Source organism: Mesocricetus auratus, unplaced genomic scaffold (assembly GCF_017639785.1).
Source record: "Mesocricetus auratus isolate SY011 unplaced genomic scaffold, BCM_Maur_2.0 Super-Scaffold_100027, whole genome shotgun sequence".
NCBI lineage: Eukaryota > Metazoa > Chordata > Mammalia > Rodentia > Cricetidae > Mesocricetus > Mesocricetus auratus.
In genome coordinates this window covers 2,664,209-2,681,451 of record NW_024429208.1, presented here as the reverse complement: position 1 = coordinate 2,681,451, position 17,243 = coordinate 2,664,209, and the positions used below count along the sequence as shown (strand labels likewise).

The 17,243-nt window shown below is 60.2% G+C and overlaps 1 protein-coding gene across 1 annotated transcript; it reads right to left on the bottom strand.

Annotated features, from left to right (window-relative positions):
* Positions 1–3: 3 nt before the first annotated feature.
* Ehmt2 (euchromatic histone lysine methyltransferase 2) lies at positions 4–16,016 on the bottom strand. The gene is given in 29 exon segments (XM_040732030.1): positions 4–430; positions 1,373–1,548; positions 1,687–1,765; positions 2,569–2,655; positions 2,756–2,871; positions 3,225–3,302; positions 3,491–3,635; positions 4,784–4,951; positions 5,037–5,191; positions 5,320–5,424; positions 5,739–5,840; positions 5,925–6,047; positions 6,334–6,440; positions 6,657–6,739; positions 6,854–7,036; positions 7,133–7,158; positions 7,160–7,369; positions 7,451–7,594; positions 8,027–8,175; positions 8,379–8,480; positions 8,615–8,729; positions 8,814–8,951; positions 11,010–11,165; positions 11,244–11,281; positions 11,382–11,466; positions 14,548–14,810; positions 14,906–15,112; positions 15,244–15,313; positions 15,960–16,016. Coding segments are annotated over 29 exon segments (3,633 nt in total). The 5' UTR covers positions 16,002–16,016; the 3' UTR covers positions 4–249.
* Positions 16,017–17,243: the final 1,227 nt, after the last annotated feature.

Below are 17,243 nucleotides of genomic sequence, written 5' to 3'. Positions count from 1 at the left end.
CAGTTTATTACCAAACCCAACATTTATTGAGAACACAGAAAAAAAATCAGTTGGCAGTGGCCCAATTTCAACTCAGCAAACTGAGGCCTTGGCCCAGTGGAGGGTGGCCAGCCCCGAAGTCACGCTCCCAGTGAGAAACCAGCTCTGGGAGAGGGGCTGTTCACCCTCCGGGCCTGACTGACTGGGGGGGGGGTCTCTGATGGAGGAATGTCTGAAGGGCGGTGCCCCCGGCCTGGATGTTGAGAGTCCTCAGGCGTTCATGGGGGGCAAGGCGCTGAGCTCGGGCAGCAGCTCGGGGTGGGGGTCCAGGCGGGCCAGGCGGCTCTGCTCCAGAGCGATGGCTTCGGCCGAGTGCTTGCACTTCTCGGAGCCGCACTGGCACGTGAAGTACTTGCTCTTGATGTCCCAGAACCGGTCGCCGTAGTCAAACCTGGCACAGGGATACAGGACTCTTGGGCACACGGGCAACGCTGGGAGCCCTCTCTCTAGGACGATCTATCCCCTTCTACCCAAACACTCCTCCAGACTGGACTCCGAGTTCTTGTGGTAGGGTCTGCTGAGTCATGCTACCCCAGACCTGTTACGGTGCAGGCTTCCGGCCTCCCGGCACTCAACCAGAGTATCCCGGGGCCACGATGTGGGAGGCGGACGGAGCCCAGGGGCTCACACACACTTGCATGTACTAAACCCTGCAAACCCGCCCCCTCCCCCCCCCCTTCTAGGTGTGTCTGTCTGTCTCTCTCTCTCTCTTTCTCCCTCCCCCCCCCCCCCCAGACAGGGTTTCTCTGTATTGTTTTGGGGTCTGTCCTGGAACTCCCTCTGTAGACCAGGCTGGCCTCGAACTCACAGAGATCCGCCTGCCTCTGCCTCCCGAGTGCTGGGATTAAAGGCGTGCGCCACCAACGCCCGGCTTTCTGGGTGTGTTTTTCAGACAGAGCTTCTCTATATAGGCCTGGCTGTCCAGGAACTCTCTACATAGACCAGGCTTGAACAGAACTCATAGAGATTCCCCGTGTCCCTGCTTCCTAGGAAGCGGAATTAAAACCATTATCCGGCCCTTCTAAAACCAGGGTCTTACTGAATTACTTAGGCTGGTCTCAACCTCAGGGTGGATGCCATAGGCATGCCACACCAAGACAGGATGGGCCTTATTCTTTTCTTTGAGTCAGGATCTCACCCCACAGCTCAGACTCTGTGATCCTCCTGTCTCAGCCGTCTGAGTGCTGTGATTATGGGTGTGGACACCCCACCTGCCTTGCACTGTTTTAACAAGCCCTTCAAGGGACATTGAAGGCTGGTCAGTTTCCTCTGGTCTCTGGGGCTACCAGGGGCCCTCAACCCTCAGGCCCCAGGATCTCTGGGGGCACCTCACCCCAGCTCCTCCCCCGTGCGGATGTCCCTGGAGCTGAAGAAGGCGATGCGTGGAAACCGCAGGTCTTGGTGCAGCATGAAGACCCGGACGGGGATGATGTTGGGGTCACACAGGTGGTTGATGAAGCGGCTGATGTTGCCATAGTAACGGGCATCAATGCAGTAAACCTCTCCATCCTGGGGAGGGACGGTGCTCTTAATACCCACCTCTATGCACCTGCCTGGCTAGCTCTCCTGCAGTGACACCCGGTCCCTCCGCCCAGGGCTTCCCCTCGGCAACGTGGGAGCGGAGGACACAGTCGCTGCCTGCCCCACCTTGTTGTCCAAATCGAAGAGGTAAGAGTCATCTTCTCTCACGTCAGCCTCGGCGTCCGAGATCAGTTCCCCAACGTACCTGTCGGGCAGAAACCGCGGGTCCCGATCGCGGGCAGGGCTCAAGGCCCCATCCCTCGGCCGCAATCACAGCAAGCCCCGGGGATCGCTGCTGCTGGGGCTGCGGGTTTCTCAGAGCCTAGGGCCAGGGTAGAAGGGAGATGCAGGACATAGTCCAGCCACTAGGGGTCCCACTGCACAGCGGGAACGGCAGGGGGGGCTCTAAGCCCAGCAGAGGCATGGTGGGCAGCCATGAGGGAGGGTGTGAACCAGGAGCCGGCTGCAGTCTGGGGATCTGTATCCAGGGTGGCTGGCTGGGTGGAAAGATGCCACAGACCCAGGGAGGCGCCTGTGGCACCAGGGACTATCCCACAGGTGGGTGGGAGGGCAGGTGACCGCGGAGGGCAGGGCGGTGAGAAGTTGAGAAGATGGGAAGGAAAAGAAACTGGGTGGTCCTGGGGGCTGGGGAGGCTTCTCTGCCGTCAGGGCCACAGGAGGCAGACCTTGGCGAGCCTCAGGGCCAGCAGGGCGGACGTGGGCAGCCAAGTAGCTATTCTCCACTATGCAGGGAGGCAGCCGAGGCCGACGGAGGTTAAGCAATGTGGCCAAAGGCACAAACGCAGCACAGCCCAAACCCAGGTCTGTCTGCCGCTGGCGTTCACCGCAGCTAGCAGAGTGTGTAAGTAGGCGAGGTGTGTGACATCTGGAGATACACTCGGTGGGTGACAAGGAGTTCTGGGGTAGAGTGGACGCAGGCTTTGTGCTCTGTTTGGTAGGAGTCAGGTGTGTGTAGGGGGGATCTGGGGGTCCCCAGAGTGAACTTACTCGCAGATGAACGTGCCCTGAGGAATGGTCTGCAGGGCACGGACCCCCCAGCCCATTTTGGCCGTACGGTAGAGCTGCAGCCGCACCCTAGAGGTGGAGAGGGGGTCGTGCTGAGCGTGGGCCGCCCGGAGGGGCCCCGGGGGATGGGAGGCGGAGGTGAGGCAGGGTGCCGGGGCGGGCGCCTCACTTGATGCCGCTCTGTACCACGCGGTTCTTGCAGCTTCTCCAGCAGGAGCATGCCTGGTTACACTCAAAGATCAGGGGGGGTTCGATCTTGTTAAACTCCTGAAGCAGCCGCCCGTCCTGGGGTACGGAGGGAGGGGGACAGTGGTTTCTCTGTGGGGCCCGCTGTTTCGTTTCAGCTGCCCGAGACCCAAGAGGACCCCACAAAAAACTCCTCTCTGACCCCCAGCCCAGAGCTGGGGGGGGAAGAAGAGGAGGGGTGCGGAGTCTGCCGGCCAAGGTCAGAGACCAGGAAGTGTGCGGGTGGGCGGGCATCAGGCGTAATTTGCATACACCTGAGCAGAGGCCCGGCTGGGTTCCTGGCAGGGTCCCAGAACTTCCTGCCACACCCTGCGTCTCTTCCCCAACAGGGAGAGCAGGGTCCTGGCTCCCCTGTGGGAGCGGCCGCTCTTGGCCAGGCGAGGGACACGCACCTTGTCATACCAGCAGCGGATGCTAAGTTGGCCGCACAGACAGTTAGAGCTGGAGCAGTCGTCCACACACGTGCAGTGCTGAGGGGACAGAGGCAGCGTGAGGGGACTCACCCTGCTCTCTCAGGGTCGAGAGGGGGGATCTCCACGCCCCCCTCCCCGCCATGTGGAGGCAGCCCCACATCGGGCTCCTCTCAGTTCCTGCTCCCTCGATGGACACAGCACAATTCTGCTCGCGTCGTTAAGTCTCTGCAGGCACCATGACTCACCTGCAGGTGAGTGATGTTCCGGTCAATGTTCATTGTGGAAGTCTCACAGTTCTCGGAGATGTATTTGTAATCCTCGGGGCACGGCTCCCCATCCACACCGTTGACGCACGGGATGGGCACATTCTCGTAGCCTCTAGCTACATCCCTGCAAGAAAGCAGACAAGGCTAAGGCAGGGCCAGAATCTTTTTTTGTTTGTTTGTTTGTTTTTTGAGACAGGGTTTCTCTGTGGCTTTGGAGGCTGTCCTGGAACTCACTCTGTAGACCAGGCTGGCCTCGAACTCACAGAGATCCTCCTGCCTCTGCCTCCCCCTCCCAAGTGCTGGGATTAAAGGCGCTCGCCACCATGCCCGGCTGGGCCAGAGTACTTTTGAGGGACAGTACTCCCTCAGACATGAGGAGGAAGTGCATCGGATGGTGTGGCGCATGCCTTTGATCCCAGTACTCTGAAGAAGGCAAAGGCAGGCAGAGCTCTATGAGTTCAAGGCCAGCCGGGGCTACATAGTAAGACTGACTTAAGAAACAAAATGATAGACACAATGGGAAACACTGGTCCTAAAATAAGAAATAACTTGCTGGGCGGTGGTGGCGCACGCCTTTGATCCCAGCACTCTGGAGGCAGAGGCAGGTGGATTTCTCGTGACTTCGAGGCCAGCCTGGTCTACAGAGCGAGTTCCAGGACAGACCCCAAAGCCACAGAGAGAAACCCTGTCTTGACTAGGGACTGAGCCCAGCAGCGCTGTGCATGTGTGACAAGCAAGTGTCCCACCACTGAGCTCTGCTCCCAGCTCCTCTCCTCCTCCTCTGGGAGGCGCAGCACCATGCAGCCCAGACTGGGCTCATGTCCTCAGACTTGACCTCCTCCTGCCCCCATGCCAGACTCCCCATTGTAGTTGAAGACTGAGTCCTGCTACTAGGCCCACGCTGGCCTCAAACATGGAATTGAGATGCTGTGTTTACAGTTGTGCAGCGTCACACTCAGTTTACCCAGAACACATCTGTCTTACAAGCTTACATACATGTTCATATGGAACCCTCGCCCCCACAGGGTTTCTCTGCATAGCTAGCTCTTGTAGACCAGGCTGGCCTCGAACTCATAGAGATCCGCCTGCCTCTGCCTCCCGAGTGCTGGGATTAAAGGCGTGCCCCAGCAGGCCCCCTTCCCCTCATTGGCAGAGCCTATTATTTCCCCGTCTGCCCCGGCAGTTCTTGGGACACCCTGCGCCTCTGAAGGGTTCGGGGACCGCCGGGCGCGAGGTGTCAGCGGTGGTCACGGGTGCCAGGGCTGCACTTACCGGCAGATGATCTTCTCGGTGCGGACAGCCCGGTTCCCTACCCCGAGCCTGAGCTTGCGATTGAGCTGCAGCGCGAACCACACATCGGAACGCTCCGGGGTCAGATCCCACGCCGTGTCCCCTTCCTTGTTCCGGAGCTCAGGGTTGGCTCCACGAGACAGGAACAACCTGAGGGGGGATCCAAAGCTCGTGCCTGCCTGGGTCAAGAGACCGGGCAAGCGGGCTCGGGGGCCGGGGGCAACCCGAGGCTTACAGAACGCAGTCGTGGTAGCTCTCCCGGGCAGCGATGTGCAGGGGTGTGTCCCCGTGGTAGTTGACAGCATGGAGGTCGCAGCGGGCGTTCAGGAGGACCTCGGCGATGGCGGCACTGCCCGTAAAGGAGGCCCAGTGTAGGCAGATGTTCTCCTCCTGCGGAGGTCACGGGGCGGGGATGGGGTTGAAGGTGACAGACTCCTCCAGTTCAGACTCCACTCTGCACAGCGGTCCCGCCGCAACTCGCCACCAGCCCGCCCCGTGCCCCGAAGAGTGTCCCTCACGTTGTCAGTCAGGGTGACGTCGGCGCCCCGGGTCAGCAGCATCCGGATCACATCTATGTGTTTGTGCTCGGCTGCCCAGATGATGGGCGTCCAGCCCCCGCTGTCCTGAGGGAGGGGAGGAAGAGAGGAATGAGGGCCAGGGATGCCGGCAGAGAACAGGACGTCAGGAGGGTTTCCTCAGGGTGTTACACAGACGCGCACCCCCCACGCATTTACAGGGGACCTCGCCGGACACTTTCGCAGACAAAAGGGGGGGTCAGAGTTCCATGGAGCAAGGACAGGAGAGGGGAGCCAACGCGAACACGGGAAGGCAGTGGGGGAAAGCGTCAGCGATCAGGCGAGGAGGGGGGAAGCAGGACAGACAGACACCCCAGGTACGGACAAGGGTCCCGCGCGTGGGAGGCGGCCAGGCCGCTGACCTGCGCATTCACGTCCACCTGCCCCGTGCTCAGCAGCAGGCTGACCATCTCCAAGTTCCCCATTTTGGCTGCGTGATGGAGACAGGTGGAGCCATCCTCTTCCTGAGGGAGACATGAGCCAGTGAGGGCCCTGGCTGGCACCCCTCCCCGCCTCCCCGCCTCCCCGCCGCCCTCCAGCTCCTTCACCTTGCTGTAGACGCAGCCACCAAGCTGCACCATGTAGCGCGCCACCTCCAGGCGGTTGTGCACCACGGCCTCCATGAGCGGTGTGCGCTGCTGCTTATCCACCGCGTTGATGTTGGCTCCCGCCTGTGAGGAGGGGCATGGGGGCTGGCACCAGGGGGAGGGTGCTGGGGAGGGGGTCGGGGGGGCTGGACGGTGAGGCCTGCGCGTGTGTGCATGTGTGTGCGTGCGTGTGCATGTGTGCGTGTGCATGTGTGCCCGTGCATCTGCCTGTGAGGAGGGGCACGGGGGCTGGCACCAGGGGGAGGGTACTGGGGAGGGGGTGGGGGGGACTGGACGGTGAGGTCTGTGCGTGCTTGTGCATGTGGGCCCGTGCATGTGTGTGCGAGCGTGTGCTGTCACGGCGACTGACCTGCAGCAGCACGTGGCAGATCTCCACGAACCCCTTCTGCGCGGCGGCGTGTAGTGGCGTGCGCTTGCTCTGCTGGTCGTTCTGGACATTGGGGTCCAGGTTGTCTACTGCAAGGGAGAGAAGAGACCAGGCTAAGGGAGGGGGCGGGGGGGGGGGGCGGCACTACCTCCGGGGAGGCTTCCCAGGATGCCCTGCTGGGCAACCTCACGGGGAGCCTTGCAACATGACCACTGAACTGGGGGGGGGGGGGCAGCACCCGCAGGCAGGGTACCGCCACCACCAAGGGTCACCCTCAGTCCCCCGTGGTCCGATCTGACACTCACGCAGCATGAGGATCACCTTCTGCAGCTCTCCCTGCTTCACAGACACGTAGAGCTGGCGGGGGTGAAAACGAAGCTTCTTCCGCCTGCCAGGGGGCGACGGGGGGGAGCGGGGAGAGCTGTTCAGACTTGAGCCCCAGAGGGCAACACCCGCCTCTCTGGGCCAGCCCCGACTCACCCCGAAAACAGCAGCGACTCACCTCTCTGACTCCTGGATGACCAAAGCCTTCTCCAGGGCTTCCCGGCCCGGCCCTGGGGGCAAACCCACCGCCGAGAGGCAGCTTCCGTTGGGCAGGGTTAACGAAGGCCCTGAGCTGTCGATGGTGTCCGCCAGTGGGTCACAGGGTGGGCGCCGGGGCTCCCCGTGCCCTCGCATTCGGGCGCTGTGGGAGAAGGTTCTGAGGTCTGGGGGCAGGGGAGGTGAACCGGAAACGGGCCAGAGGGGCGGGGGAGGGCGCGGGGGAGGGAGAGGCCAATACCTGGGCTGGGAGGTATCTGCCCGCCCCCGGGGCGTCCTGTGCCAGGGGTAGCGGGGCAGGAGCCGCAGTGCCAGCGGGAGGGGTTCCCCCATCACCCCGGGGAATGGTCACCTCCTGGGCCTCCGAAGCATCCTCTCCACAGTGGGGACAGAAGACCATCCCATTGAGCTGGGACACGCAGGCCTTATGGAAGCGGTGGGCTACACGGAAGTCGGGGTGGCACTCCAGGAAGGTCCCCTGGGGCAGGGAGAGGCGGCAGTGAGTCTCGGCTCTCCCCGCCATCGGGCCGCCCGCCCGCCCACGCTGTCACCCACTCACCGCCGTGCAGAAGTAGCCGCAGCCTGGACAGCAATGGTGCTTGACCATGCGGGCACGATGGGCCTCACAGAGCACCATCAGGGCCACTCGGCTGGAAGGACGCATGGTCTCCCGTTTGAGGATGGCGGCGTTGCAACCCGACAGCTGGTGAGGGCATGGCGGTGAGGCCGAGGCCCGGTCCAGGTTAGCGCCCCCATGCCCCCCCCACCTCCCCAGCCAGCAACGCACACACCTCTCCATCCACGCTTTCCCCATGCCTCCCCCGCAGCGCCCCCCATGCTCCCCCCGGCCCCCAGCCAGCAACGCAGACACACCTCTCCATCCACGCAGACACACCTCTCCATCCACGCTTCCCCCATGCCTCCCCCGCCGCGCCCCCCATGCCCCCCCCAGCCAGCAACGCACACACCTCTCCATCCACGCTTTCCCCATGCCTCCCCCGCCGCACCCCCATGCCCCCCCGGCCCCCAGCCAGCAACGCAGACACACCTCTCCATCCACGCTTTCCCCATGCCTCCCCCACCCCACCCACCCCCCCAGCCACGCAGACACACCCCTCCATCCACGCAGACCCACCTCTCCATCCACGCTCTCGGTGGCCATGCACTTGTGGCCGGCTCTCTCACTGATGCGGTCTATCTTGGGCGCCTCCATGCGGCAGCTGCAGAGGGGCAGCTCCTCGAAGCCGCGCTCGGTCTCCAGTGAAGATGTGTCATTGGACACCCCTTGGACAGGAGGAAACGGGGGTGATGGAGGCCTTGCCCCTCACCCACTGGAAGGGTCCCTCTCCCCCCCGCCACCCAGCCGCCCCCTTCACATTCGACAACCCCAAAGCCTGGGGTGGACACCCCGGCTCTGGCAGGGTTTCCCTCCGCCCCCGCGGGCACCCTCTAGTGGTCCCCTGCCCCGGCAGTTGGCAATTAATTACCAGCGTGGTTGGGGGAGAGGGTCCCCTCGCTGGGCAGCTCCAGGGACCCCAGAGGGACCTCCATGTACTCACTCGGCCCCGAGGAGCCCACACCATTCACTCCTGACACAGAGACAGAGAGAGTGAGAGCAGGGGGCTCGTGGGGCCTGGGCGCGTGCGCACACGCGGCGGCGGACATGCGCGAGCTACTCTCTGGGGCCGGAGGAGGGGACCCAAGAGCAGAAGAGCCCGCTCACCTCTTGGCTCCTTGGCCCTGGGAGGCTCTCGCTTCCGCCTTTTCCTCGACGGCTTCACCCACGGGCTGTCTTTTCGCCATTTCTTCTTGGCCTTGCGCCGGCCACTAGAACCACTCTGTGGAAGAGGGAGCCTCAGGAGCTCTGCTCCAGCTCCCAGCAGCCCTCCACGCCCCCCAGGGAGGCCAGGCCCTGCTCTTACCCTGTCTGACTGATTGCCTGACTCCTCGTCCTCCTCCTCGTCCTCCTCCTCTTCTTCCTCTTCCTCCTCCTCTTCCTCCTCCTCCTCCTCTTCCTCCTCCTCTTCACTCAATTGTTCAGCTAGGGCTTCAACTTCAGACTGAAAGAGAGGGAAATCAGGCTGGGGAAACAGCAAACTGCAGTTGTCTCCTTCCAGAGCAAGACACAGTGAATCCCAAGGCCCCGTGTGACCATCACCCCGCTGCCGGGGAAGCTCGCCAGAGGTGGTGGTCGCCCCCGTGGGCAGGAGGTAGGGACTGCGCTGGATCAAGACAGGCATAGAACACTACACGGCAGTCAAAAGGGCTGAGACACACAAACAGGCAGGACTACCCATGTGGACAAAACCACTACATAAAAAGCCAAGGAGTCAAAAGGACGGGTGGGCGCTGGTGGCGCACACCTTTAATCCCAACACTTGGGAGGCAGAGACAATCGGTTCTCTGTGAGTTCCAGGACAGCCAGAGCTAAAGAGTGAAACCCTGTCTGGAAACCCCCCCCCAAAATAAAATAAAAGGAACTTGAGGAATCAGCTTCTAGATATGAACAGCGTAATCATTCAAAAACAAACAAGGCTGGAGGGATTCGCCCCCCCCCAGCCAACCATGAGAAATCCTGTAAGACTGACTTGTTTTCAACAGGTAACTAGTGAGGGAAAAAAAAAAACGGTTTTATGGGTGTCGATGTCTTGTCATCTCAGCACTGGGTGGGGCCAGAGGCAGGTGAGTGGCAGGCAGTTCAAGGCCAGCCTAGGCTACACAGTTAAACTCTGTCCCATCCCCAACAAAGCACACCTATAATCCCAGCACTTGGGATGCAAAGGCAGGCGGATCTCTGAGACAGAGAGGATAGCCTGGTCCATGAATCAAGGTCCAGGACAGTCAGGGCTACAGAGAAACCCTGTCTCAACAACAACAAGGAAACCAAGAAAGCCCCAAGCCAGGAAAGGCTACATGGGGAGACCTTGTTTATATATAAGAAAAAAAGCAGCTAAAGTAACAATGGCAGAAAGAACCCCAACAGAACAGTGCCAGGCACGGTTCCACCTGATGTAATCCCATCACTCAGGAGGCGAAGGCAGAGAAAGGCAGAAGGATCTGTCAGTTCGAGGCCAGCCAGGGCTAGGGCTACATACTGGGACCCTGTCTCAAAACAAAACGGGTGGTACCGTCCATAATCCCAGCTACCCGGGAGGGGCTGAGGCAGGAGTGAATTAAAGGCCAGTCCCGGGCAACCCAGGAAAGGACCTGGTCTCAGATGACTTAGCAAAATAGCTAAGTGCTTGCTCACCTTGGGAGGCCCCGGATTCAATCCCAAATTTGGCAAAAAATAAAACACATGTTTGTTTATAGCTATGGGGGGGGGGTCTCTTCTACACACACACACACACACGATGCTGAGACTGGCTTTATAGTGTGTGGGTGGGCAGCAGGCGCGGCTCACCCTTCCCTTTTGTGCTCAGTGGAAAGTAGTTTCCACAGCAAAGTGGTAAATAGATAAAAAGCAAACACAAAGCCAGGTGTTGGTGGTGCACGCCTTTAATCCCAGCACTCGGGAGGCAGAGGCAGGCGGATCTCTGTGAGTTCAAGGCCAGCCTGGTCTACAGAGAGAGTTCCAGGACCACACAGAGAAGCAGTGTCAAAAACAAAAACAAGACAAAAAGAAAAAAGAAAAAGAAAGAAAGAAAAAGGAAAAAAAAATCGAAGAGGAATGGGGAGACAGCTCAGTGGGTAAGGTGCCTGGTGCTCCAGGGTTGGGATCCAAGTTTGACCCCCCAGACTTCACAGAGAGAAGCCAGGCGCTCCCACACGCCAGAGCTGGCCTGGTGATGCAGATCTGGGTTCTGCACTCGCTTCAACCTCAAATACCAGGGTAATATTCTAGAGACTCAAGCCCACATATCCTAAGAGGTAAAAATCCTCAGGGCCTGTATGGAAGCAGAGACCTACACCCTACAAGCTGCCCTCTTGTCATCCCAACACGCCGTGTGTGTGTGTCTGTGTCTGTGTGTGTCTCTGTGTGTGTGTCACCACAGCGGGCAGGCCACGCTGGACAGACAGGAGCAGAGATGGGCTGGGGGAGACCACTCAGGGCTGTGGATTTGTGAGCGTGAGTGAGATGGGACAGGGAAGCCGGGGCGCCAGCCACGCCAGCAGACCTTGCTGTCGGAGTCCACGCGCTCGTCCACCGAGTAAGAGTCATAGTAGAGGCTGAAGTCGTCACCCACCACCGTCTCCCACTCCTCCAGGGGCCTGGGCTCTCCTTTCTCCAGGGCCATATCTCCGGAGCCCCGGGCAGAGCCAAAGTCCTCCGTCTAGAAACAGATTGGAAAGTCTGAGGCTGGGGCTCCCCCCACCCCATCCCTACCCCGGGGTCTTCCTCCCCAGCTCACCAGGCTGCCAGAGTTCAGCTTCCTCCTTTTGGCTGCATCTGCAAAGAGAAAAATCCGGGGACAGAGCTCTTAACCCCTGGGACAGGATACGCCACGCCACAGGGAGTGTGCGTGGAGAGGGCATAGGGGAAGGCTAACCTGAGGTCACCTTCCCCAGCGGGTGCACGTCGTCGCTCATGCGGAAATGCTGTACTTCGGGGGGCCGCTTCTCAGGGACCGGAGGCTGGAGCACAAAGGAACAACTTTCAGTCAGAGCATCGCTCACCCTGAAAGAGGAAAACCTGGGGGCTGGGGGCTGCAGCGCACACAGGCACGGCCTACCTAACGAGTTCCAGGCCAGACAGGACCTCAAAGTAAGACCCTGTCTCTAAACAAACAAAACAACAACAACAAAGGAAATAAGGATATAATCGAGGTGGAGGAAATTAGGCTAAGGAAATAAGCATGTTACCAAAGTAAAAGCACCGTTCTGCCGCCATCAGCCTAGGGCCCAGGAGCGGTGCGGCTGGTCTACCTCAACAACGCTGCCTGCAGCCCACGAGACTAACCAGCAGTTATCGGTGTCTGCAGCCGAGCCCCATGAACCCAATTCAACCTTCAAGACCCGGATGGTGACAGGGAGAACTGACCCCCAAAGTTTCCTATTGTTGTTGTTGATTGACACAGGGGTCACACAGGGTGGTCAGTCCTGGCTGGCCTGGACCTCACTGGGCTGCTCACGCTGTCCCCAAACTCAGGAGATCCACCTGATTCTACCTCCCAAATGCATCGCCACTGCCGGCTAACATAATAATAATAATCATCATCATCATCATCATTAAGCGAATATAGGAAGAAAATGTGAACAGAAGCCCACAGGTCTCCGGGGATGAGGAGCCAAAACAAACATTTACTATTTATTTACACATCTTTGTCGAGTTTATGTGCTCCACGTGTGCAGGGGGCTTTAAAAGCCAGAGGGTGGCATTGAGTCCCCTGAAACTGAGGTTACAGGTGGCTGTGGGCTGACAGCTGATGCTGGGGTTCGAACCAGAGTCCCCTGCGGGAACAGCTTACGTGCCCTCTGCCACTTGCTATTTACTCTCCGGCGGCAGAGCAACAACACTTAAAAACTAGTGGCACACGCTGCCTTTAATCCCAGCACTCGGGAGGCAGAGGCAGGCGGATCTCTGTGAGTTCGAGACCAGGCTGGACCGACAGCCTCCAAAACAATACAGAGTAACCCAGTCTCGTAAAACCAAAGAACACCGTGGGCCACCGAGATGGGATGGCTCAGTGGGCGGGGATGCTTGCTGTACTCCACACAGACGTCCCCTGTCCTCCACTGCCAGCCCCCCCCCACGGCACACACACGACACGTTTATGCACCCCATAAGCCTCTCCACAGATGCAGCAATCCAAATCAGACCAACATCAAACCGAATTAGAAAAAGCCCACGTTTAATGGACACAGCGCTCCTGGGTGACCCTCCAGACCCCCAGAGAGGAGACAGACGGGAAGGGGAGACTGGAGGAACCATGGGAGTCTGTTTCCTGGGGGGCAGTTTAAATATCCTCTGGGGAGAGGGGTCATCATTTGGCTGGCTTTCTGAGATGCAGTAGGGTTTGGAGGGTGATAGGGGAGGCGGGGGCTTAGGTAGAACCTCCACCAGAACATTCCAGACTCTTTGGGTATATATGGATGCCAGGAGGCTGGGGTGAAGTTTCCACCCTAACAATACACACTCATAATAAACAAAAACTTTTAAAAAGTTGTGCCCATAGCAAACAGTCTTAAGAACCACTACTGCAGTACTTACATTAACTAATCATCTATAGCGAACCTAAACTACAAGGAAGACTGTTAAGTCATATGCAAATATTGACTGCTTAGCTGGCCCACAACTCACAGAGATGCACCCGGCCTCCACCTCTATGACTACTCTCGTAATTTTATATGAGGGGCCGGAGCAAACATGGACTTCTGTACCAGGGAGCAATTTCACTCTGATGAGGTAATCGCTTTCCCAGAAACAGACGACACAGGGGCTGGTGAGGTGGCCCCCAGGTTAGAAGCACTGGAAGACCTAAGTTCAGTTCCTAGCAACCAAATGTAGCTCACAGCGGCTTCAAACTCCAGCTCCAGGGAATCCGCTGCCCTCTTCTAGCCTTGGAGGGCACCAGGCGCACAGGGTGGTGCACACACCCACAGGCAGGTAAAACACCCACACACATAAAATAACCCAGTTTAAAAAAAATTAGGAAAGATTAAAATGAAGAGGCTGGGTGGGGTGGTGCAGGACTAAATCCTTGTCGAAGCAAGTTCAGTCAGCCTTTGTGCTACGTGGAACCATCTCAAAGACAAAAACAAAATGAAATAAATAAGAGCCAGGTGGGTGGCGTACACCAGCAACTCCAGGACTTGGGAAGCAGAGCAAGATGGATCTCTGTTGAGTTAAAAGGCTGGTCTACACTGTGAGTTCGAGGCCAGCTAGGGCAATACATCTGAGATCCTGCTATACTTTTACACACACACAAAAATAAACAACCCCTGGGCGTTGGTGGCGCACGCCTTTAATCCCCAGCACTTGGGAGGCAGAGGCAGGCGGATCTCTGCTTTCGAGGCCAGCCTGGTCTACAGAGCGAGTTCCAGGACAGCCTCCAAAACAATACAGAGAAACCCTGTCTTGAAAAACCAAAATAAAAAACCAAAAAACAAAAAACCAAACAACCCCCCCAACAACAATAACTTTCCAAAACAGCAGGACCCAGACTAAGACTATATAAACTACACCTAGAGCCTTTAAACATTGCCATAATCGGATTCCTGGCTCTCGGCACTCCCATTCTGTCATTTCTGAAGCCTTCCCAGAAGGGAGGGTTCCCAGTAAAAAACTTGAGGCCACATTAAGAGTGGTCTTAAAAGGTGGGTGGGAAAAGCTCCCCAAGGGCTTGCTCAGAGGTAGCGAGGAGCGAAGGCTGAGCCTGCACAGTCATTTTGGCAAGAGTAATTAGGACAATAACTACATAATTAACTCTACATCTGTCAGTCTCCTCCACGAGCCACCCCTCCCCCCAAGAACACAGACTCCAGGAAGCCAGCAATTACTCTGGTCGGCAGACCGAAGCCCGGCCCAACATCTGACACTTGGTAGCCTATTGGTAAGTTCGAAAAAAAATCTGAATACAAGAGGCCCAAAGCTAAATCCCGGAAGGGGAGGGGGAAAAAACACAACAACAACAAAAACAAAACAAAACAAAAAATGAGCCCACCCAGAGATTCCCCACCCCACCCCCAATCTCTCCACCCAACTTCCAGTCTCACCTGCCCGTTGCCGGGCTTGGACATGGTTTTCCGGGCTCGGTGTACTTTGGGCTGCCCCTCCTGGCCGGTAGTTGTTGCGGCCGCCGGAGGGGGTTCGGGCCCAGCAGTTGCAGCTCCCTGGGCCCCGGGCATGCTCAGCAGCCTCATGGCCAAACTCTGGACCGAGGGGGGAGACTTTCCTGCCCCAGTCACTGACATTTTGGCCCGGCTGGGGCAGGCACCCCCCTTGCTGGGGGAAGAGGGGAATGACTTTGTGGCATGGCCTAGAAGAGAGGCGACAGGCAGGGGCGTTGCAGGGTGAGCAGGCAGGCAGGAAGGGTCCTTTTCCCGCTCCCCCCACTGTCCTCCAGCCGCTCACCCAGCAGGGCTCGGCCCCCATCTCCCTCCAGGCTCTCGGGCTCGTCCCCGATGAGTGGCGTGGCGCCCACAGGGGTGTCAGCCCCCTCATCGCCGACGGTGACAGTGACAGAGGCCGGAGAGGAGGGGCCGGCGGGCTCCAGGGAGTCGGGGTCGGCCTTGGGAAGGGTCTCCTCGGCGTGAGGGGTGTCCCCCAAAGGGCCGTGAACTGCGGGGGGCACGGGATGGGGAGGAAGCGGAGAGGAAAAACAAGTTCAGGGCCGCGGCTCCGGGGGATCCCGGGTTGGGGGCGGGGGAGGGAGGCTGGCGGTCCGGCCGGGCGGGCCTTGCATCACTCACCCCTCTCGGCGGCTGCTCCTCGGGGCTCCTTCTCCAGCAGCAGCGCCCCCATCTCGGCGGGGGCCTCCCCCTGGGAGGGGAGACAAGGGACCGGGGCGCCCGTCAGCCCGGCAGGCAGCTGGGGGGCCCATGACGCCTGGGCCCGGGGCAGCGAGAGCAGGCTCCGGGGCCTACCTCGCCCTCGGTGTGCGCCCCCCCTGCCGCGGCCGCGGCCGCCCGTGGGGGCCGCACGCCCCCGCCCCCGGGCCCGCATCGGCCCCCTCCCTCTCGGCAGACCCCGCATCTCTGGGGCCGGGAGCAGAGGAGGGGGAAGGGGCGGGGCCTCGGCGCCCCGGCCCCGCCCCCTCCTCCCGGCCGCACGCGCCGCTCCCCCTTTGTCCCCCAGGCCGCGGGGACCCCGGCCACCAACCCCTGCAACGCCCGCTGCGCCCCAGCCCGGCGGACGGCCCCTCGCGCCCCTCGCGCGGGCTCCCGGGGTCGCGGCGCCCACCGCCCACGCTGGGGCGGCGGGCGGCGGCACGCGCGGCTCGGCGCCCACTCCCCCACCTCCCACCCCCTGCTCCCCTCATCCGCCCCCGGTGTCGGCCCCCTGGTTTGCTGCAAGTTCGGCTCGGGCCCCCCGGCCCCGTTGCACCCCCGGAGCATTGCACGGGCGCGCGCTTCCCCCCGGGCGCGCGCGCGGGCATGCACCCGCCTCTCCCCCTCCCCTTCCGCACCTCGGCGGCCGCCGCCGCAGCAGCTCCCGCCGCCGCCGCCATCGCCGCTTGCGCGGGGGGCCGAGCCGGCGCGCGGCCGCCCCGGGTCACGTGGACAGGGAGGGAGGGCGACGAGACGCCTTAAAGGAGCCGCTGCGGGCCTTTTGGCCATTTTTCGCCCCCCGGGGTGGCTCGGTTGGTCCGGAGCTAGGGTGTCCCGGGGAGAGGGCCTTCATCCCCAGCCTCGGCCCTGCAGGGAGCCCCGGGGCGAGGCGCGGCTGGGGCCGTGGCTTCCCTGTCCCCGCCCGGTTTTTTTTTCTTTTGCGAGCAGCACACGTGAAGCCCGGAGCCTCTGCAGCGCGCGAGCCTGGGGGCGGGGGGGTCCAGGCTTCTTCCCTTCCCGTTGCACAAGCAGGGGCGATCGGGCTCGCGGGAGACACCTCTAGCGCTGCGTGGGTGCCCCCTCCCACCCTACCCCCGGCCTTGCCAGGTCCGTGCACGCCAGGCGAGCCGCGCCACGACGTGCGCTATGGGTGCCCGTGGCCTGTTGACAGCCACCGTTCCTGCCAAACCCTGCTCAGTCGGGGCGAGGGGGGTGTCACGGTCCAGACGACAGCCTAAGAGCGAGCGAACGGCGGGCGCACACAGCCAGGTGTGCCGCCCTGACCACACAGTCGGCGGGACGCAGCCCCCCCTTCGCCCCTCCCCGCCCCTCGCGCACGGCGAGTCCAGCGGGCTCGAGTTTTGGAAAATAGCTGTGTGGTTCCGCTCACAAATGCGGGGACCGGCAGGTAGTTAAATGTTATTGGGCTCGAGGCCAATTCAGAAGCCTTATGGGAACTGTAGTTCTTTTTTTTTTTGGTTAAGAACCTTTCAAGAGCTTTCTGGGAATTGTAGTCTTCCAGGCATTCTAACGTAGGCTGAGCCCATTTTTTCGGCTTTCTTTAAAACTCGAGCCGTTTGCCACTGTCAAAAAAAAAAAAATGTCCACAGACGGGTCGGCCTGCTTTCTCAATGGGCACACTGGCCACCTGCGGCTCATGCCCTGCACTGGTACCCAAGCCACAGTTTATGCCCTCACCAGGGCTGCCAATCACCTAGTGGGATAAGGTTTCTGACTAGGTGTCGAGGTTGCCCCCCAATTGGAGGAGGGCGTGTTCCTGCCATGTCCCTAGTCCCTGCTTTTGGCACGGGACTGCAGTTTATCAGCTCTGGAAGAGTCTGTCTATGATGGGTAAGTCATACACATGCAGTTTGCCAGAACATAAAAGAGAAAAAAAATGTTTTGTTGGTTTTTTTTTTATT